The 22594-nt window shown below is 41.2% G+C and overlaps 1 protein-coding gene across 4 annotated transcripts in view; it reads right to left on the reverse strand.

The window, feature by feature from the left end:
- Nucleotides 1–22594, reverse strand: part of Uggt1 (UDP-glucose glycoprotein glucosyltransferase 1) — a 125365-nt gene that overhangs the window by 10190 nt on the left and 92581 nt on the right. For all 4 annotated transcript variants that reach the window (XM_038342024.2, XM_038342023.2, XM_038342022.2 and 1 more), the window contains 12 exons: nucleotides 22140–22242; nucleotides 20935–21014; nucleotides 19963–20152; nucleotides 18407–18565; nucleotides 17709–17794; nucleotides 15954–16038; nucleotides 14117–14205; nucleotides 13428–13529; nucleotides 12248–12332; nucleotides 11085–11267; nucleotides 5488–5648; nucleotides 3814–3928 (listed from right to left, as the gene is read on the reverse strand). In XM_038342024.2, the coding sequence (XP_038197952.1) occupies nucleotides 3814–3928; nucleotides 5488–5648; nucleotides 11085–11267; nucleotides 12248–12332; nucleotides 13428–13529; nucleotides 14117–14205; nucleotides 15954–16038; nucleotides 17709–17794; nucleotides 18407–18565; nucleotides 19963–20152; nucleotides 20935–21014; nucleotides 22140–22242 (1438 nt within the window). The remainder of the gene's footprint in view (nucleotides 1–3813; nucleotides 3929–5487; nucleotides 5649–11084; nucleotides 11268–12247; nucleotides 12333–13427; nucleotides 13530–14116; nucleotides 14206–15953; nucleotides 16039–17708; nucleotides 17795–18406; nucleotides 18566–19962; nucleotides 20153–20934; nucleotides 21015–22139; nucleotides 22243–22594) is intronic.

Below are 22594 nucleotides of genomic sequence, written 5' to 3' on the forward strand. Positions count from 1 at the left end.
AAGATCTTAAACTGTAAAACTCTTAGAAGAAAGCACTGGGGAAATCCCTATGATATTGGATTTGAGTATGAACTTCAAAAAGCATAGATAACAAAAGAAAGGGAGAATGGGAGAAAATGTCAACCTCTTATCTATTAATGGATTAATATTCATAACATACAAAGAACTCCTGAAACTCAGTAACAAATAACTCTAAAATGGGTAACTGGCTTTAACAGATATTCCTCCACATATAACATATGAATAACCACACAAAAAGACAGCAACAACACCTGTCACTTCAGAAAAATCAAAACCAAAACCACTGTGAGAATCAAGCACAGAAGTCCAAGCCTGTAATCAAAAGACAAGGAAGACTAGACAGGAAGACCACAGAATTAGAGGCTAGCCCAGATTACAGATCCCACACACAGCAAGACTCTCCTTCAAATCCATTAGGTCAACTATTGTTTAAATTTAGCACGTGTGCGTGTGTATGTGCACACGCCATATGTGGAGGTCAGAGGACAAATCTCTTCACCGCATGCGTTCTAGGGCTCAAACTCGGGTGTCAGATGTGCTGACAGCAGCTTTACCGCTCTGCCATTTCATCGACCCTGTTTTCTGTTTTCGTGACAGAGCAACATGCATGGAGCTCTGGCTGCAGTGACCCTCTTGTCTCTGCTTCTGGAGTTCTGGAGTCAGGGTGCGCCACCACACCTAGCCAGGGCAACTTTTAAAAAGATAAATTAGAAATGTAGATAGGGCTTGAGAGATGGCTCAGCAAGTGAAGGCACCTGCTGCCAAGCCTGACAGCCTGAACTTGATCTCTGACACCTACATACTGGAAGAGAAAACAAGTTCCTACAAGTCATCATCTGACTTCCACATTGTGTTATGACACGAGTGTGCGCCCAAGAACCCGGAGCAAATAGAGTCCTGTGCATAACTAATTGAAACGTAAAATAGTGTCACCATTGTGGAAGACAGCTTGGTGGTTCCTCAAAACGTAAATATCGAGTTCTGCTATGATTCAGTAATTCTATTTCTTGGTATATATCTCAAAGAACTGAAAGCAAGAACTCACATACTTCTATACCAATGTGAACAGCAATTGCATACATCCCTCAGTGCGGAGGTAAGTCAAATATCCCTAGTAACGACCTAGTAAACAAATGCTGTATGTGTGCATTACAGTTTTATGCAGTCTTAACAACAGTCAAAACATCAGGATGCTATGATAAGTGAAATAAACCAAGCAAAGGGACAAATATTAGGATTCCTTTATGAGTTACAAGAAACAAATTCAGTGACAGAAAGTAGACAGTAGGCAGCCAGTGAGATGGCTCAGTGGATAAAGGTGCTGGTGACCTGAGTTTGCTCCCCACAAACCACACAAGGTGGAAGGAGAGAGCCAACACCACAAATTTGTCCACTGACTTCCACATGCATGCTCCCGCACCTCTAACATCTTAAATAAGAAGGAGGAGGAGTATGTTAGCGCCTTTTGTTGCTACGACCCGAGTGCTGGAGGAAGAGTCTGTCTCTCAGCTTCGAAGCATTCCACTGATTGTAGGGAGAGCAACAGCCAGAGCAGCTCACGAGCTGTGGACCAGTTAACACAGGGAGTGGACACCAGTGTTTGGTTCTGTCCAGCTCCCATGCAAAGAAACAGTGCCACTGACATTCAGGCTGGTCTCGCCCCACGCAGTTAGTTCTCTCTGGAAATACCCTAACAGGCTCAGAAAGGCCTTACTAGCGTCCTCAGAGATTCCAAGTGCAGTCAAGAAGACAATGACTGGCCAACCCAAGGGGAGGCGATAGTTCACTTAAGTGCTGTTCTTCCAGGGGACCTGAGTTTGTTTCCCAGCACCCATATCATGCAGTTCATAATCACATGTACCCCAGCTTATCTGATGGCTCCCTCTCAGGACACATGCACACATATGGCACACACTCGAACCCACGTGAGAATAATAAAAATAAAATCTTTAAAATGTAACAATAAGACCCATACCAATCAAGAACAAAGAACCCCAAAATATACAAAGCTATAGTAATTTAGATATTGTGGAATGGGCATGAAATAGATATAATTAAATGGTATAAATTAAAAAGCAGAGACAGGTCTACGTACATATGAATCCTTCATTTCTATTTTCCTTTTTAGAACTGGGAACTGAATTAAGGATCTTGCCTATATTAGGTAAGCATTCTACCATTAAACTATATTTTCTGGCCTTGACTAAGATGGTATAGTAGAGCAATATATTCTGTTTATTTATTTATTGACTTATTCATCTTGGCTGTCCTGGAGTTTGCTATGTAAACCGGATTGGCCTCAAAGAGATCCTGCCTCTTCCTCCCAAGCCTTGAGACTAAAAGTGTGTGTCACCATACCTAGAATTTGTCCTATTTAAAGAAAATGAAACTGGGTCAGGTATGGCAGCACACCCCACATATGTATAAACAGAAAGATACCAATACCTAACATATTTATTTACAACTATCAAAACATATTCAAACTGTTTTGAAATCAGCAGTTGAGATACATGTCATAATCAAAAGATTTACACATATATTTTATTTTATATACTGTGCATGTAGATAAATAGATAACCTTAAACATATACACATATACTATTAAAATGATATATTAGAAAAATATCCATCACAATGAGGAAGACAGTAAAAAATGCAGGATTGAAGAAAGATAATACAATGGTACAAGAGAATGAACAGGAAACAGCAGGTGTATATTCTGTCTCACTAACAATTACAGCAAACACAAATGGACTGAATTCTCCAATCAGAGCTATAATGGGAACTCAGCTCACACCTAGAGTAAAAAGACCGACCATTAAGTTTTGATCAAAATATAAGCAATAGCATCTCTCACATTGCTGATGGGAGTGCAAACTAGAACCACACTGGATTCTAGTAGCTGGAGAAGTGGCTCAGTGGTTAACAGTAATGGCTGCTCTTCCAAAGAACCTGAGTTTGGTTCCCATCACCCACGCTGGGTGGCTCACAACTGCCTGTAACTTTAGCTCCAGAGATTCAACACCTTCTTCCAGCCCCTGAGGACTATACTCATGTGCAAATATCTGCCTCCCCCATATATTTTAAAAGCTTTTTGAAATTATCTAGCAATGGTAGTACAGGCACAAAGAACTGATAGCTAATACTCCCTCCTATAGTAATAAATAATTCATACACAAGTGCTCACAGTGGCATTATTGATGTGAAAAACTGAAAATATGCCAGGCTAGGGAAACACAAGCCTGCAGTGCATAACAAAACAACAACAACAACAACAAAAACCAACCAACCAAACCCATGAGTAGTAGGGACGCATCTCCAAAACAGAGTAGAGGACAAGAGGCCAGACAAGCACACAGCCTAGGCAGGACCATGGGCTCAGAATTGAGTCTCTAGAGAAGCGAGTGGGCTGACTTCTGTCAAGGTGAGGGTGAAGGGAGCAGTGTGATGGCATAATGATGTGCTCCTGAGTGAGGTCTGGTTATGGGCTTTGCTTTGTAGTGACTCCCTGATATACTTTATGATGTAGATTTTAATGGATGACATGCAGGGTGTCGGGGCTAGGAAAAGTTTAATGTTATATTATATAAATTCTGAAATATTTGACAATCTCAGTCCTTTAGAAAACAGATATAAATCTGGTCGATCTCCCCCCTTCCTCTCTTGTCTCTCTCTTCCGCCCCTTCTCCATACACACACACTTTCTGAAGAGACTGTTCAGTTCTGAGAGAACTGACACAAACACTACTTCATTTCCTAACACACAGAGGCTGACTGTCAATAGTCACTTACTTGATCAAGATTTGAAAGACTGTTGGGATCTTGACTCAGACCTTGGTACTGTCCCCTGAGTCTGTCACCAGCAGCTATTTTCCTAAACTTCTTCAGATCCACGACATACAGTGCACTGAGCAGAGAAGAGACACTTGTTACAGGCAAACCACGGATTTATGTCAACAACAAACCAAACTGAATAATGGAAGAGGTCATGAGCCAGGCGCTGCCAAGTTTCACTGAGAGGGTGAAGGGGTGATGGCTGCAGAGGGACTGCGTACTTCAGAGAGGATTGCCTCCTGCAGGCCACGCTCTGCTGTAACAGCTCACCGCGGTCAGCTTTTTGTTGTCTTACATGAAAATTAATTCTTGAGGCAAGATTTCTAGCTAACTCAGAAGATTTAGTAATGAAAATCATTGAAACTGATAAATAACAATCCTTGCCAAAGCTATTCTGATGATCTCTTAACTGGATGTGGGGGAGGAAGGCAGGGCTACAGCTCTTTCAGGCCAGGAACTAAGTATAAAACTGAAATCACTGTACTTCATCATCCAGCTCTATGTGTTCTTTTTTAAAGGGGTTTATTTAGGGAGCTGGAGACTTGACTCAGAGTGAAAAGCATTGGCTGCTCTTCCAGAAAACTAAGTTTTGGTTCCCAGCACTCACACAGTGGCTCACAGCCACAGTTTCAGGGGACCTACCTGGTATCTTCTGGCCTTCATGAAGGCAAAACATTCATACACATAAAATAAGCATATCTTTTCTTTTTCAAATTCATTTTATGCATATAGGGGTGTTTCCCTGTATCTATGTCTGTGTATCACATGAATGCAATGCCTACACAGGTCAAAAGGCATCGGATGCCTTGAAACTAGTTATAGAAGCAGTGTGTCGCATGCGGGTGCTGGGAACCGACCCTTATCCCGGTGGAAGCGCAGTCAGTGCTCTTAATCTCTGTGCTATCTCTCCAGCCCTGTTATTTTTCTTGTATATATCCTTGCCTCCAAATCTTCCAAATCATATTTCTTCCAGAAGACATGAAGTGTCCATTAGAAATGAATAAATGCATATACTGGTTGTTGTTGGTGCTGGGTTTTTTGTTTTGTTTTGTTTTGAGACAAGGTCTCACTTTGTAGCTCTGGCTGTCCTGGAACTAACTCACTATGTAGACCAAGCTGGCCTCAAACCCAGAGAGAGAGCGAGATCTACCCGCCTTTGCCTCCCAAGTGCTGGGATTAAAAGCATGTGCCACCATGCTCAGCCCAAACACTGACCCAAGAGGTTACTAATATGCTTGAAATAGGCAAAAAAAAAAAATGTATTTCATAGATTATGCATCAGGACACATTGTAAGAGGAAAACTATGAACAACGCACTGCAGAATATGCAGCTAAGCAAAAGAATAAAGTATATATAGGTAGAAGAGCTATAACATGACATTCTTTTAAAAAGTTCAAATTACAACACAGTGTAAAAAGGAGAGTATATTTTTGTAATAAAAAGGATATATATTCATAGTTATTTATTTAAGAATTAAACTCTGGAAAGACAGGATATAAATAAGAGGGGGGCTGGATAAAAAAGATAGACTGAAGAATTTTTCTCTTTAAGCCATATTAATATAATATCTATTTACTGATTCAATTCAAAAAGAAAACCCAGACAACAGTGTAGGGAGTGCTCTTCAGTACCTGATATGATACTTCCGCCCAGCCAAATGACTGGCCCAGTACCCTGACTTCCAGAACCGGTAGCCATCCATCTCTCTTCTGCTATCACAGAAAGGAGTGTAACCGTAAGGGGCACCATCCAAATTGAAATCCCTTAACTCTTTCAGATCTGTCCGTACAATCTGCAGTAAAGAAAGTCAAAATACTTGTTAACCGACATACAGATAACTTAAGGCATTCCTTAAAGTAGACTATATTACACAAGGCAGCAGACAGGGCAACTCAACGGGTAACACACAGGCTCTAGAATACAAGCCTGGATTCCTCCATTGTCACGCTTTAACCTGAAATGATCCTCACAGACTCCTGTTTTGAGCAGTTGGTCCTGAGCTGGTGGGTGGTGCTATTTTGAAGACTGTGGAACCTTTGGAGGTTGGGCCTAGCTGGTGGAAGTCTCTAGGGGCAGGCCTTTAAGTCTGTAGCCTGGCCTTGTTCAAGCTTCTATTCTCTACCCTTGGTCTGCCGTCATGGGGACAAGCAGTCTTATCAGACATCCCGGTCCCCCTGGCCCATTACCCACTTTTCTTTCTCTATCACGACAGACTACACCCTCTGAGACTAGGAGCCAAGACAAACCTTTCCTCCCTTGAGCTGCTTCTGTTAGGTGTTTGGTCAGACAACGAGACAAGTTCTAATACAGACAACTGATACTGAGGCACACACTGAAGTGACAGAACCTGCCCAGTGGCTTGCACGCCTTTTCAAGGTGGCTTGTGGAAGCATGTGGGAGAGCTTGCAGATGCAGGCTAGGGAAGCCTTACAGTGCTGCAAGCAGAGCGTGGAGGACCTCTCAGATGGGCGTGCCTAGGACCGGGTCAGGGACAGCTGACAGTAAAGACTGTGCTGATGAGGGCTCAGAGGAGAGCAAGGATCCTATCTTCTGAAAAACTGAATTAGGTTGAATTCAAAAGTAATGAACCTATTGATTTAACATGGGAAATTTGAAGACTGTCTTATTTTCAGGCTGTGGCATGGTTAGTAAGCACCCTTCTTTGGGTCAGATGAGCAGGATCAACAGAAGGATAACAAAAGGATAGTTTAGCAGTGAGGACAAAGCAGCTGCAGTGGTTAAAAGGATCAGCATCACTGTGGAGAAGGTATGCCAGAGAAGTATTCGCAGCATTCCTTGTCATAAGAACTAAGCATTTCCCCTGAACTTCATTTATCACCCATGACAGTAACACCTATCTGAGCTAGATGTGGTAGCACAGGCCTGGAGTTCTAGTATTCAAGAGGCGGGGACAGAAGGGCAATCTGCACAACAGAGAAAGGCTCTGTTTTAAAATCAATGAATGTTCAAATAAAGTACTTAACATTTGTGAAGATAACTGGACATAGTACAAAGTAATATTAAACATTTATTTTTTCAATTCTTGATATTTATGTTAAATGAATTAAGTGATATATAGGACTGAACACACAACAGAGCAGCCGTATTTCAGACAAGACAAAATGAGATGTGCTGGGAAGCTAAAGACAGGGCCAGTCCTGAACTTAGGTGAGGCCTACTGGTGTGTAGGAGCATCACATCTCCAAACAGCTTCACAAGAAGCTGCAGGCCTAGAGTGGGGACTGAACTGACTCCAAATTAGAACAGAAGTATCTTCAGTGGCTTTCAGCAGAAGCTGTGAACCCACAACAGGAACCAGATTTTACTATGGGAAGTTTCACAACTCTCAAGAGAAAGCTGAAGACCCAAGCAGAATCCCCACACTTAAACAGGACAATACGTGGCCCTCAGAGGAAGACGTAAGATAGGCACCTGGTCCCTCTACACTAGTCCCACAGGAGAAAACAGCACCTCGACCCCACGACGATTTCACCTCCTGAACACTGAAAACATTACCACTGAAAGAAAATAAAAGGTGATTTGAATTTTAAAAATAGAAAAAGACTCAACAGGTAAACTAACTCCAGATGTTCAAGTCCCAGAACAGAAACAAAAACAAAACCAAGATAACAAATCCCCTTCAAAGATTACTAATCAATCCCATTGCTAGGGCTCCTAATGAAAACAGCTTGAAGAACTTCAGCCGAAGAATTTAAAAGAATAAATATAACTATGCCCAAGCAACGTAAAGACATGAATATACTCTGAGAACAAAACAAAAGAGCTGAATGCAATGAGGACATCAACCCAAGACATGGAAATTGAAACGGGAGAGGAAAACAGAAATGCTGAAGAAAATCCAAACTGAGATGATGCTGGAAATGAAAAATTCAGTGAGCCAAATTAAAGGCTCAGTGGAAAGCCTCACGAACAGAAAGGATTGTGTGGAAAATGGAGTATCAGGACCGAAAGAAAAGACAGAGGAATCAAATTGTGTAATTAAGGCCAACGATAAATGATTCGGGGAAGGGAGAGGGCATAGATCTAGGACACTGCAGAAAGACCAAAGGAGCGAATCTTCTAATTATAGGCACAGAAGAAGCAGGACACTACACCAAAAGCACAGACAATATTTTTAATAAAATCATAGAAGATTTTTTCCCAAATCTAGAGAAAAAGATGCCCAACAAGGTATAAGAAGCTACAGAATTCCAACTTAGATAGGACCAGAAACAAAACTCCCTACATATTATAGTTAAAATTTTTTAAAGCTTCAAGAAAGAAAGGTCATGTCATCTATAAAGGCAGGACTATCAGAATGGGACCTGGTTATTCAACAGAAACACTTAAAGCCAAAAGGAAAGATGTAGTCCAAGCTCTAGAAGAATACAACTACCAACCAAGACTACCATACCCAGCAAAACTATCTACTAAAATCAAAGGGTAGTGGTATACAGAGAGAGCTTAGTGGTTAAGAGCAGTGGCTATTCAACCAGAGGACCCAGGTTTGAGTCCCAGCTCCCACAGGGCAGCTCACATCTGTCTGTAACTCAGGTTCCAGTGAATTCTCTGTAGAGTTGTACCAGAACTTACAACTTGTAGTTGTAAAGCACTAATACCAACACTATTCACATTGTTCCAGAAGATAGAAGTCTTTTGACCTCTTTCTATGAAGCCAGTATTACCCTGGCACCAAAATCAAATAAAGACAACACACAACAATAAAAAGAAAACTACAGGCCAATCTCCTTGATAAACATAAATGTAAAACTTGGTAATAAAATCCTGACAGAATTTAACATTACATTAAAAACATCATTCATTATGGCTTCATTTTAGTGAATGCAGTGGTGGTACACGTAAATCACAAATATAATTCTGCACATTAATGGACTAGAGGACCGAAATTATGTTTCTCTCCATCAACACAGAAAAGGTCATGATAAAAATCAAGGCAAGTTTAGGGATGGTGGGCTCATGCCTTAATAAAAACTATATAGAGAACCAACCTGAAGTCAACATCAAAGCAAATGGGGAAAAGCTCAAAACACTCTTCCTAAGGAACAAGACAAGGAACAGCTTCTACTTAATACAGTACTTGAAGTCTTAGCTTAAACAATATGACAAGAGAAGGAAACAAAAGGAATACAAAGAGCAAAATAAGTCGCAGTATTGTTTTTTGACAGATGTTAAAGACTCCAAGGAAGCCTTAGAGTTGATAAATACTTTCATCAAAGTGGCAGAATACAAAATCAACATTAAAAAAAAAAAGCAGTAGCCTTTCTATATTACAATAGTAAACTGAAAAAGAAACCAGAGAGATCACAGCCATAAGCAAACAAACATAATAACAAAAAACATCTGGGAATAAACCTAACCAAGTAGCAAGAGACCTTTACAGTGAAAATTTTTAGACAATAAAGAAAGAGATTGAGGAAGACAGAAGATAAAAAGATATCCCTTAGGGATTAGAGAAATGATTACTGTAAAAATGACCATCCAGCCAAGAACAGTCAACACATTCAAGAGCAATCCCAATAAGAATTCCAAGTCCATCACTTGTAGATTGAAAAAAACATTAAGATAATTTTTACAGAGGCACAAAAGACCAAGAATAGTCAAAGCAATACTAATCAAACAGAACAGTGCATGTCACTATGTCTGATTTCAAATTATACTAGTAATAAATTAGCATGGTACTGGTACAAATGCAGACACACAGATAGATGGAATAGAACTGAGAACCCAGATATAAGACCATATAACAAGTTTTTATTTTTGGCAGAAGTATCAAAAATGCACATAAGAGAAAAGACAACATCTTCAACAAATGGAATTGGGAAAACTGGAATTCAATATGAAACTAGATCCTTATCTCTCACTCTGCACAAACTGAACCCCAATTGGTCAAGAACTTTAACGTAAGACCTGATACTCTGAAGTTGCTAGAGAAAAAAGAAGGGAGCACACTTTATCCTACAGGCACAAGGAAGAGAGTTTTCTGAACAAAACTCCAATAGCACAGGAAATAAAGTATTCAATTAACAAATGGGCTCTCATTAAATGAAAAGCTTCTGTACAACAAAAGCAACTGTGAAGTGAGTGTATGAACACCCACAGAGTGGGAGGAAATGTTTTGCCACTTGTGCAATAGTGCTACAACTGTTATGGGATAGCTAATGGCTTTCTGACTGGACTTGAAGCTTGCTCCACAGGAGGGAATTTCATACCTGGTATTGTAACCACAGCCCAAACCGAGGAGTTGGGGAAGTCATAGGCCCTAGAGCACAACCTGCTATTGTTACGTTCCTAAGCAGTGATGCTCTCAAGTTATCTCTAAATACTCATGTTAAAACCCAGAGATTAGTGATGTACTTGCCCTGTCAGAGAAGCTTCCTTATGTGGTGGGCAGCAGAGTGAGGAGAGTGCTAAACAGAATATCTGTATCAAGGTCCCCGTCTCCCAAGGCTTAGTGGACACTGAGGAGAATGAGATGGAAAGGATTTGGAGCCTGCGGATGAGGCAGAGTGCTGTGAAATGCTGTCCTCTGCACATGACATGTATCAGACTCAAACCCACAGTAGCTGTGGCTGCATGCACAAGACCTATACAAGATCAAGCCAGCCAAAACGTAGACAGATGGGATAGATGACATGTAGGCTCCACCCCTTACTGGCACTGGGTAGCTACTGGAAAGGGAGAAACATTCTTTTCTTAGGATAATGGCTACTGACAGGATTCCCAGGCTCTAGTAGATGGCTCTATACCCATGCACCTATGCACTAACAGGACATACAGAGGGTATATATGATAGATTACATGAACACATTTTACTGTATACATGCATGAAATGTTCAAGGAAAAAATTTAAAGGGAGATGAGCTGATGAAACTTAAATTTAAAAAGTGATACTATCTGGATGATATCTTTTCATATTTCTCAAATACTAATGCAAAAAAACAGGTACTTCTCCGTATCTGAAAATCATCTTTAAAAAGAAAAAGGAGCTGGGCAGTGGTGGCACATGCCTTTAATCCCAGCACTCTGGAGGCAGAGGCAGGCAAATCTCTGTAAGTTCGAGGCCAGCCCTGGTCTACAAGAGCTAGTTCCAGGAGAGGCTCCAAAGCTACAGAGAAACCTTGCTGTGAAGAAAAAAAAAAACAAAAAAAGGAAAAGGAAACCTGACCTACTTAGCACTGACTACCAACAGCTTGTGTTCAAAGCTCACCTGATCAGCATCTACAAACAGGAACTTGTCAACAACCAGTGGGAAAAGCACATCCAGGAAGAGGATCTTGTAGCCCCAGATGATCCGCTGCTTCTCTGTCTGCTGATGAAGCCACCGCGGCCATTTGTACTGAACAAGCTCATACTGAAAGTTGTATTTGCTGGCCATGTAAGGTATAAATTCCTATTTTTAGACAGGGAACAATAATCATTCATTCTGAATTGATTCCTTAATGCATGTTAACCACCATTATTACAGTACAACTAAAACACACTAAGACAAGGTCTACTAAGAAACTTGGTCTTAATTCACTTGACTCATATAAGGGCACATATAAACTCTGGTCCAATTCCCATTCTTGATGACATCTAGTCATCATATGATCTGACAGAAACCTGCAGGTGAAGGCTTTTAGATTTAAAGCTCCGTGTGTGGGTGTTTACGGCACATAAGCTCTAGGTTCACTTATCTAAATTTGATTTTAGTAAAACACTTTGAGCTTGTAGTACAATCTTCTCAAGGCTATGTCTAACCCACAGCGGAGCCACAACTCTTCAACTTCCTCACTTAACAGTAAGTCCTCTGTACCCAAGACACTAGTGCCTTTAGGAGAGCAGAGTAACTAACTGCTCATCGGAGATGAGTCGCCACTGAATATAAAGCTGCTTTAAATACTACAGAGAAAAAAAAGTAAGATGCAAGAAAATCAGTCCAGGCCAACACAAGTTAAGCAGCAGACTGCTGAAGTTTGGTTTCCTTTGGCACAGAGGAAGCAATCCTTCCATACCTCACTCATAAGAAAATTAATCATTCTCAAAATATACCATCACTGTGCTTCTTAAACCAAGGCAAAGACATGCACGCCTCCAGGGAAAAGGTTATTATTTTGTTAAAACACTGTCTCTTAGAAAAGACAAGGGACTCTCCTCCTATATTATTCAGCTTCAAACAGGCCACAGTTTTGGGTTTAGTTTCTTAATAACTATTACTCCAAATAGAGCAGCCTGGAAGAAAAAAATACCAATATAGAAAAGACAATGAAATTAGGATATCCTAATAAAAGGGATAAAAAAATAAGTGTACAGATAAAAGAAAAGTAGAAAAGAATATGTTATAGTGTAAATATTCCCTTAACAAGGTTTTCGTTTTCCCCATGAACAAACCTTAAATGTGGGGGACAAATAATTCTTCAAGAACCAGAATTTCACAGGAGTTTTGGTATTCTTCAGCACTGATAGCATCATTATGCTGCCAAACAAAACAAATAATGATTTTCCAATGCTTTTTAACCTCAATAACATTAAGCAGAGAAAAATCACAAGATTGACAGCAGAGCTAACCTGTGGTTCAGTTAGGCAGAGACCGTCAGTGGTGGGAAAGTCTACATACTGTACTAAAAGGTGTCACTGAATGAGAGAAGGATTCCAAACAGATAGGGGCAAATGCTAAGTATGCTGCATGCTTAAATGAGCCACCTCACAAACTGGAGGTCATAGCCGTCATTCTCCAGACCCAGCAACATCTGGTACAAGCACGGCCCGTCAGCCCGGAAAGAGAGCCTTGAGAGAAAGGAGAGCACGGAAGGGGAAGGGAAACCAGAGGGAACAGGCTCAGAATTCCCTGGCCAAAAATGCAATAAAGTTTTTAATCACTATTGTTATTTTATTTAGTTATTTAGTGGAAAAAGAACTAAAAATAACCCAAATGACTTTTCTTTTAATTGTTTCCTATACCAGAATTAAAATGAAAACTAAAAGGAAAAACAGCTCTGAAATTGGGACAATGACCTTTAAGCAATGTGTTCCTTCAACACTGGGCTCCCAGACACAGTGACAAACTGACCCTGAGACCCTTCCCCTCTGGTAACAACAGCAACAGTTTCAAGCAATGGCCCGTTCTGCTTTCAGCTGTATGACCTAGGCAAACCCCTTCCATGTTAGTATCGGTTGTTCAAGCAAGGGTGTTCTCACTTAGAACTAAGATCTGGCGCTAAAGCTGTGTGGGTCTGCAGAAGGTGGCCAAGAGGTACATGGTTATGGCCTATTGTTTGTCAATTCCTTAGTTTCTGCTTTAAGCAATATTTATGGTCAAGGAACAACAATTTCTATAAGGTATACACATAGAATACTAATGGTCTATGGCCTTGTAATAGCCACACTGAGGCACTATGTAGCTCTGCTTCATGGAGTGAACCAGATCAAAGCAAATAGAACTGAATGTGGCAAGCTAACCACAGCTCTAAGAGTACTTCATATAGATACACATAGTACAGTGAGCAAAACTTTTCTCACAAAATAAGCATACTGTAACAAATTCATTTACATACAAATAATGAAGACTAACCGAAGAAATCTTTCATAGAGATGACCAGATGCAACAGAGAAAATATTGATTATGTCATCTTTTTCAGGTTTTACTTCCTCAGTCTTCTGTCCTGAAAAGCCCCTGTAACAACAGAATTCAAAACAGAACCACTTACGATGCTGGGTAGACACAACCTTTCAGGAGAGGAGAGAGACAGCACCTGTGTCTTCCTGCTCAAGAGGTAAGACTTGTGGGAGCCACATACAGATGCGGGAAGGGGCACAGGAACAAGGCCATCTTGCAAGGGAATAAGGATGCTCATCAAAAGGCACCACATCATTTAGGAATAGATGGAACATAAGCTGCTCCAGAGAATGTCATCTGTCCAGGGGAAGGTCAACAGAACAATGACTATCACCTACCCGAGGAGTGGACCCCACCCATCAAGAGTGAAGAGTGTGCCGCAGAAGCAAGCTACGTGGAAGAACATTCCCCTCTCTTAATCAATGGGAAACATTTCCCAACTCCAACGGAAAGGAAACAATCTAGTTGCACGAAGCAGAAGGTCAGAAGTCAAAAAAAAAAAAAAATTATCATACTCAAAAGGATGCATAGCATGCATCTCTCAGATTTCCCTTCAAAGTTTAACCATTTTTCTTTTTTTCTTTTCTTTTTATTTTTGGTTTTTCGAGACAAAAAGTTTAACCATTTTTATGATGCCAATTTACCATTTAAATGAGTCCCAAAATCCAGATTCATTCTCACTCGTTCCATCACTCAGCAAGTCTTCATTAACCATGTCTGCTTTCTTCTGAACCTGCAATTGTATATGACAGATCTTATTTCTCCCAGTAGGTCTGATAGGCACTGGACACACATGGAATACTGTCAACAGGAAACAATCAACCAAGTCTCCTATAGGAAAACCCCATCCAGACTGAGTACCCAGGAAAAGTATGTTTATCAGAATGCCCACGTCAAAGCCTTCAGGGAGGATCTAACAATCTCTTTGAATTGAATGATAACCAAGCTTAGTTTGTACAATGAGCCAAAGACCAAACTTAGCTGCATAGAAACAGAGCGAGTAAACACATACACATTGTTTATATACACAATTCATAGCATTATTTCTTCTAGCTGACAACTTCTAGCCTTCAGGAGCTGTTGGGAGAGGCATGTTGGGCCATTGCCTGTTTTCAGGACTTATTACTGCAAAGGATTCTCTGCAGCAGTTTCCTTTCTGTTCGGCCACAGGATGGCTGACTATAGGTTTTCCCATGTATAATAGGTACTTTCCTACAGTCACTTTACTTGAAGTCAAAGAACTTTAGAACGCTGAGGAGAGAGCAACAAAGGGCAGTAAATAAAATCATTTATTGTTTGTATTTTGTGTTTGTTTTTGAAGGCAGGGTCTCATGTCACCCAAATTGGCCTCAAATTCACTATGCAGTGCAGGCTGACACTGAACTCCTGATCCTCCTGCCTTTAACTCCCTAAGTACTAGGACCATAGGTGTATATCAACCGTGCCTATAAACACTATAATCTTACTGTTGGGTTGTAAATGGGATTTCCCAGTCTTCTGTGAACATAATAGCTAATAACACTATGAATTATGTATATAATAATGTCAATGCCAGGGCTGGAAAGATGGCTCAGTGGTTCAGAGCACACACTGCTCTTCCAGAGGACCCGAGTTCAGTTTTCAGCACCCATACTGGGTAGCTCACAACTACCTGTACCTCCAGCTCCAAAGGATATCAATGCTCTCTTTTGGCCACAGGTACCTACACATGTGTGGCATCCAGTCACACAAACACATGTACATATACACAAACAAATAGAAGTTTTTAAAAATGGCAAAGTTGGTCCAGGCAAGGTGGTAGATGTCTTTAACCCTAGCATCTGGAAGCCAATCTGTTCAAACATATCTCTGAGTTCAAGGCCAGACTGGTATACACTGCAAGTCCCAGGCCAATCAGGGCTACACAGTGAGATCCTGTCTTAAAAAGAATGGGGGGCAGGGACAAAGCCTCTGAGGACATTCTGTATGAAATGGGACTAACATTGCTCTCTGACATTACAATCTTTTGGCTGAAGAAAACTAGAAGCTTGTCTTCACAAAGACATTTTCCTTAAGCAGCATCCCTAGTAACAACAACCCCCCCGCCATGGAATAGCAGACTGACTTCAAAATGCAGGTGCCCCCCCACTTTATCTGCTGGGAAACATTCTAAGCCCCTGGTGGATACATACAATCTGAGATAGTAGAGAACCCAGAACATATTCCATAGCTTTGCTCGCACTATTTATGAGAAAGCTTAATCTGTAAATTAGGCCACATAAGATTCACAACAATAACTAACAGTAAAATGGAGCATTAATTATTTTAATAAACTAATGTGAATGTGCTCTTCTTGAAAGAGTCACACAGGAGTCAGTATCTTCAGACAGTGGCTGACCAAGATCACTAATGCCTTGCCACAGCAAGGTCTGCTATGACAGTGACTGAATGGGACTCTTTACCAATTATAAACAAGTCATTGCCAAAGCAAAGCAAACTTACCTTCACTTTGATGATCTTGCTTTTGAAGTTATTGAGGAGGACAACAACATCATTTGCATCAGGAGGAGAATCTGTACCATCGTGGCTGGAGACAAAAGTAAGACAGAGAATACAAATTAAATCCCCCAAATACAGTAAGTGCACAGGCAATGACTGTTATTTTGCCCATCGTCTTTATCATAGAAAAGCCTTCCAAAACCAACAGTTCCTAAAAGAAGCCCCTTTATAGGACAAAGAAGTATTCGTAGAAATCTCCATCTCTCCCCAAAGGAAGCAGCAGCGAGATCAATCTGAACTCAAAGCCAACCTAGGTCACAGTGAGAGTAAGAAGAAATAAGGAAAGTCTGTCTATTCTCGCTCTGTCGGGAGGCAACAGAACCAGGTAAGTTTAGAGCACAGACTCAACTCTGTCTCTGGCAGAAAGTCCACAGGACCGCCAGCTCTGTTTCTGGCACAGGAGCAGAGGAAGAAGAGTTTAAGCACTCTTCCTACAATCATATTCTTCAGTCACAAGTATCAGGAAGTCGCTGCATCTGCTGTAATTCAGCAGACAGCAGGGTTCTCAGGCAAAAGAAGAGGAGAAAGCTGAAGTACACAAGACTCCAGAGACAGGGACCGTCCACTTAGGAGGCACAGGAACCCCAGACAGCAAGAGAAGATGGCACCACAGCCCTCAGCAAGGAGGAAGATAAACAAGGGCACACAGAAGAAAGAGAATTCAGAAATATTATAATTTTGTGTAACCAGTAAGGCAGTGGTGGCGCACGCCTTTAATCTCAGCACTGGGGAGGCATCTCTGTGATTTCGAGGCCAGCCTGATCTACAAAAGCTAGTTCCAGGACAGCTAGGGCTGTTACAGAGAGAAACCCTGTCTCGAAAAACAAAAACAAAACAAAACAAACTTGTGTAACCTTACCTAGAAAATCACTTAATCAGAGAAAAGCCCACTATTTACAATAAGGACACGGCGACAGTACAAAACTCTCCAGGTACTGAGTAAGAAACATGCACTAAGCTGGGATGGTGGCACACGCCTGTAGTCTCAGCTGTGCAGGAGACTAAGGCAGAAGAAGGGTCACTTGAACCCAGTTCAAGCCTGGGCAAGAGAGCAAATACCTGCACCAAAACCAAAGACACCAATCTATACTGTTTCTCCATGTTCAAATAAACTGATGCAAACCATTCCCTACATAAACCGAAACAGAACTTAGGACTAACTTAAACTATGTGGCACAGAATAGAGACCACAGTCTGGGGTCTGTTCGGTAACTGGAGGATGCAGGAAGTCTGAGCCAGTTCCTGTGGCTGACAATATGCTCCAGGAGTACATCTGCTCAACTGCAGTCCAAGGACCACGATGAGAGTCCGACTTCACGGTCAAGGCTTATGTACTCAAGGTCAAGATATATACCTTCCCATCAATGGACCGAACATGTCCAACCCCACCGCATTTCCAAAACTCAGGTATCATCAGGTACACAAAGCTGCTGCCTGCTGTCTGCATCCCAGGGAAAGAGTAATTTCATTCTGATACAGTTTGACAAAGGGAAACCAGAGGGAACAAACCTCACTATAACACTATACGTCCTGCCACTCAGCTCACTTCTAAAAGTCCACCTCCATTTACTGCACTGGAAAGCAAGCTTGGTTTTGTTACATGACTACAAATTAATGTGTGATGCCTAGAAGAAAGCCCAGACAACACCCAATTAAAGCAGAGTCTCTTTAAAATGCAGCTGCACCACTTAGTCCTACCTGTAGATTCTATAAATATCATCAGAGCGCCCCTTCCTTAGTCTGAGAATCCAGGCTCCTGGGTTGGCTTTGAGCTGAAAATATCCCTAGGACACAAAGAAAGCCAAATTTCAGTTCTCTTTAAAACCTCAAAATGTTGTTTCTGATAGAAATTTACTTTTTTTCCTGACACATATATATATATTGGAAGTATCAGATCATGAGTGTGTGCATGCCTATCTACTATCTACCTTTCTTTATTTTTGGGGGGTAGGGTCTAGGGGGTTGTACTGGGTATTGAGCCCAGAGTCTTGCTGCCATGATAATTTAAAAAAATTAAAAGACAGTTAGCAAATCAGGGAAAAGTAAGCCAAAACAAACAAATAAAAAAAAAAAAAAACTATCAAACAAGCTAAAACCAAAGTACACCAGCAGAAAAGGGCCAGTGAAGCCGAGAAGCTGTGTTCCACTGAGGAGAAGGTGTGACAGGGATATGCGCTGGAACTTTCAATAAAAAGAGAACGAGCAGAGCTCTACAGTGTGTTTTGTTGTTTAACTGGCATATAGATGGAATCTCCAAGCTTAACCAAACCAGTGACTTTTCAATGACTACATTCAGTCCAGTGTTAATTCTTATTTCACTCCACAGTTCAGAATGTTAGCTGTTCTGTCATAAATTATAGCATCTAAATACCATGACAGAACAGCTGACTACTCACCAGATTGGCCATCACAATTGTGTCCACAGTTGTTGGGCTGGCTGAAGTCCCTAACGTGAACTGCAGTCCTCGAGGGGGCTGGCCCGTGGTGACATCGTAGCAATGGCCCTCTAGTAACAGGTACTCCAGCTCATACTCAGCAGCGACTATACTGTCCACCTGAAAGGCCGAATTAAACCACGTGGACATTATACATGCATACTCAAAATGCAATCCGCAGGGGCCAGGGGACAGTGGAGTGCATAAAAGCGCTTGCCACTGAGGCTGATGACTTGAGCACGATCCCCAGATTCCACATGGTATAAAGAATGCCCACGCTGGCCCTTACCTCCATGTGCACAGCATGGCGCACCCCAGTTCCACCAAAAATTAATTAAATTAAATAAATGCTAAAAAGTACACTTTTTGTGACTTTAAGAAATTCAAGAAAAGGAAACACAATTTCAGATCATAGATCATCTGCTAATTTTGGTGAGGGTAGGAGGTAATCTACAAAGGGATAGCAAAGGGATTCTTGGGATAAAATGTTCTGGATCTTGATTGAGATAGTGGCTAATGACTATAATTATAAAAACTTGATTGGACGAGAGAGAAAGAAGATAATAAAGTTGTTCCAAAAATATAGATGAGGATAAGATTCTCCACGTTGTTGTGAAAAGCCCTAAATAAAGAAAGAGAATGTATCTACGGTAATGGATGGGTACAGCATGCACACAGATTCACAGCAGCACCCTCCTAAGAGCCAACAATAGAAACATCCAGCGCTCATCTGTGCACAAGCACACAAAGTACGCTGTATCCAAATAATGGAGTTCTATCTGGCAATGAAAATAAAGTACTGACAGGTACTATCACATGCAAGAACCTTGGAAATCAATTTCAAGCAAAAAAAGTCAGTCACTAAAGACCGATTTGGAAAGCTCACAAAAACAGAATGTCAGTGACTGCCGGGGGAGTAAGGAGTGAGTGTTACTGAGTACTGTGATGGTAAGTCTTCGTCTTGACTAGATGCGGAAGCATACTTCTGGGCACGTGTGAGGACCTTTCCAGAGAGGCTCAGTTCAGGAGAAGAGACCCACACTGAATGTGCAGCAGCGTTCCATGGGCTGGGATCCCGAAATTAGTAAGAAAGGAAAAGGGAGAAGCCATCTGAAGGAATTCTCCTTTCTTTTCCACTGCCACATCTCCCTACCACAAGGGACTCTGTTCTTATGAGCCAAAATAAATCACTCCTCTCTTACATGGCTTTCTGTCACATGTCTGGATGCAACAACAAGAAAGGTAAGTAATACAGACACGGAACTGATTCCGAGGGCAACAAATGCCAAGTAAACTGAGAGAGCAAGGACGGCAACATCTGCACACACCAAAACTCCTAATGTGACACTTTAAAAGGACAAATTTACCAAACATGACGGCATCTGAAAAAAACTGCTGCTGTACAGAGCACGTTAGATGTGAGCAGTGAGCCCACAACTCAGTTTAGGATCACCACTGGCGGAATTATAAACAGACTGTACACATGACTCGGTATTCACAAACAGTGATGCTCTTACCTCTTCTAGATAAATGTTATCAAGATCATATGGCGTCCTGACAGATTCCACCATCCAACTCTCAGGTGTGTTCAAATTCAAAGTGAACAGTGGAGACTGTGGCATATCCAGAAACTTCGCTATCGGTCCCTTAGCAAGGCTGTTGTCTGCGGTGAAAGAAATCTCTGGTTCTAAGACATAACGGTAAAAGCTGAAACGGAGACAGGGTGTTAGGCTTTCTTAACGCAATCACATTCACAAGGTCCATACAGGTTAACAAAAAACTAGATTCTTCTAGATTAGGGCATGAATAGGCAAAACCATCTTTTGGTCTAGCGATGCCTCCCAGGGCTGCTACATATATAAGAATGCAGGCGACCACCCATTCAATGAGGTTCTCCTCTTTGGGAAGAACCCATTTTCTCTTAAAATCTGAGCCCTACATGGTGCTTGTGCTCTCATGCCAGCACTGAAAATACTATATGTAATAACTAAACATTTCTTAATATAAAGCTAATAGTGGAAGCTAGGGCTCTTCATCCTTTGTAAAATTGTTGGGCTACATTTAGAATCTAACTATAGAACTCTGTCCTTCATCGAGGAAGACATTTCCCGCAGCTAGAGCGTTTGCTAAGCTACCACTATCATTGGGACATATCTTCCACAAATGGCCATCCCACAACCAAGCCTATACATTTCCCTAGGATGCAGGAGAATGAGTACAGTAAATTTCCTACATATGGCAACCAATGGCTACAGTCCTTTAAGTGAGACGCAATGTGCAAGTAGCTTGGATTAGCGCCATCTGAAGGCTTACAAGCCACACTATGTTCTCAGGACATCTATCTAGAGCAAATGTGACAGAAGTCAACAGTCAGCAGACGTCCTTTCAAACACAATGCCCACCTCTCAGCCCACCTGATTCGCCAGCATTTAGTACTAACTTTTGGATTTGGTACCACTTACAGAAAAGTTCCTGAAGTAGCATTTTACCTTTTCAAAGGCATGTCGGAAAGTTTAGATTGGCAATTCATAAATACTCTTAGATTCATATTTATCAGCTGAGTCAAAACCTAAAACAATCAAACCAGATGACAAAATATTTAGGTTTTCTATTCAGAAACATTACTTCACAATTAGTTAAGAAATAAACATTTTTAATATATCAAGAAGAGCTATGAAAGTGACACCTGTCATCACACGTGCATGGAGAGGTTTTGAAAAGCAGAGCTGCACTGTGGATTCTACCACACACAGGTAAGGCACAGTTCCACAAAGTGCCGGGAAGGTAAGGAAATGGATCAACAAGTAAAGGTGCTGGCTGCTAAGCCTCACAGCCCAGGTTTGACCCCTGAGACCCAAATGGTAGAAGGCAAGAACTGACTGTTTGTTTTTTGAGACAGGTTTCTCTGTGTAACAGCTTTGGCTCTCCTAGAACTCTTTGTAGACCAGGCTGGCTTCAAACTCAGAGATCTACCTGCCTTCACCTCCTGAGTGCCAGAATTAAAGGAATGCATTAGCATGCCTGGCAAGACCTGATGCTTGCAAGATGCCCTCTGATCTCTACCCATGTACCATGACATTCATGCACACAGACACACAGAATGAATGAATGAATGAATGAATGAATGAATGAATGAATGAGTTTTTTAAAGGCTATTGCAGGTCACTGTTCCTCTCAAAGTTTAGAACTCAGTTGTGAGGAAACAGCAAATGATGAATATTTAGCTACAAAGGAAAACACAACAGCTCTTTGCTTCCGTTCACAATAAAAAGCATGAAAAAGACACATGTATTAACACCTACAGAGAAGAGTAGGTGATCACACTACCCTAAAACAATCCCTGCTATAGGGTTAGAGAGATACTTCATTTGGCAGAATGCCCACATAGCATATGTAAGGCTCCATCCATGTTCAGGCCCTAGAATACGCATGCGCACAAACGTACACACACTTAAACAAAATAGGATGATGTATTGGTTAGCATTTCTAATCATACATCAAAGTATAGCATCTTATACATATCTAACAGACATTATATAATCCATAAGGAAAATGAGCCTTTATTAGTCCTTATGAAAATGATATTATCCAACTCCTTTAGAAGATGTCTCAGGGACAAAGGAAGTACCCAGAAAACCCATACAGTCTATGGCTACTTCATTAAAGATAAGAACCACCTCCACAGCAGCCCTACCAAGAGCAAGGGGGCGAGCCTCTGTGCTTCTCTTGTGACAGGGTCAACGACAGCTACCACATCATAGTATGTGTCCCCTTCCTTGGGCTTCAGTTTAATTGCACTAAAAAAAAAAAAAAAATCCAAAGAACAAAACATTAGCATGGAGGAAACATATGCAGATCAGAATCAACAAGTTAAAATGGTGATCACCTGAAAATAAAGCTACAGAAGGAGCTGTACCTAAGTGAGGCTTGTGATTGGTGAAACTATAGAACAAAAACATGCCAAATCCCCATTCTAAAGACAGAAGTATACTCTGCTGCCTTTTGGTCTGAAGAGCTCTCTCCTGCTCACTATCACTGGTGTTGCAGTAGTATGCTCCAGGAAAAGCTCTTAGAAATGAAGAGCAAAGAGAAGGGAAGCAGTGACTCTCAAAGGATTAAAACCATTTATTGCCTTGTTTGATACAAGTT

Source organism: Arvicola amphibius, chromosome 9, assembly GCF_903992535.2.
Source record: "Arvicola amphibius chromosome 9, mArvAmp1.2, whole genome shotgun sequence".
NCBI classification, from domain to species: Eukaryota; Metazoa; Chordata; class Mammalia; order Rodentia; family Cricetidae; genus Arvicola; species Arvicola amphibius.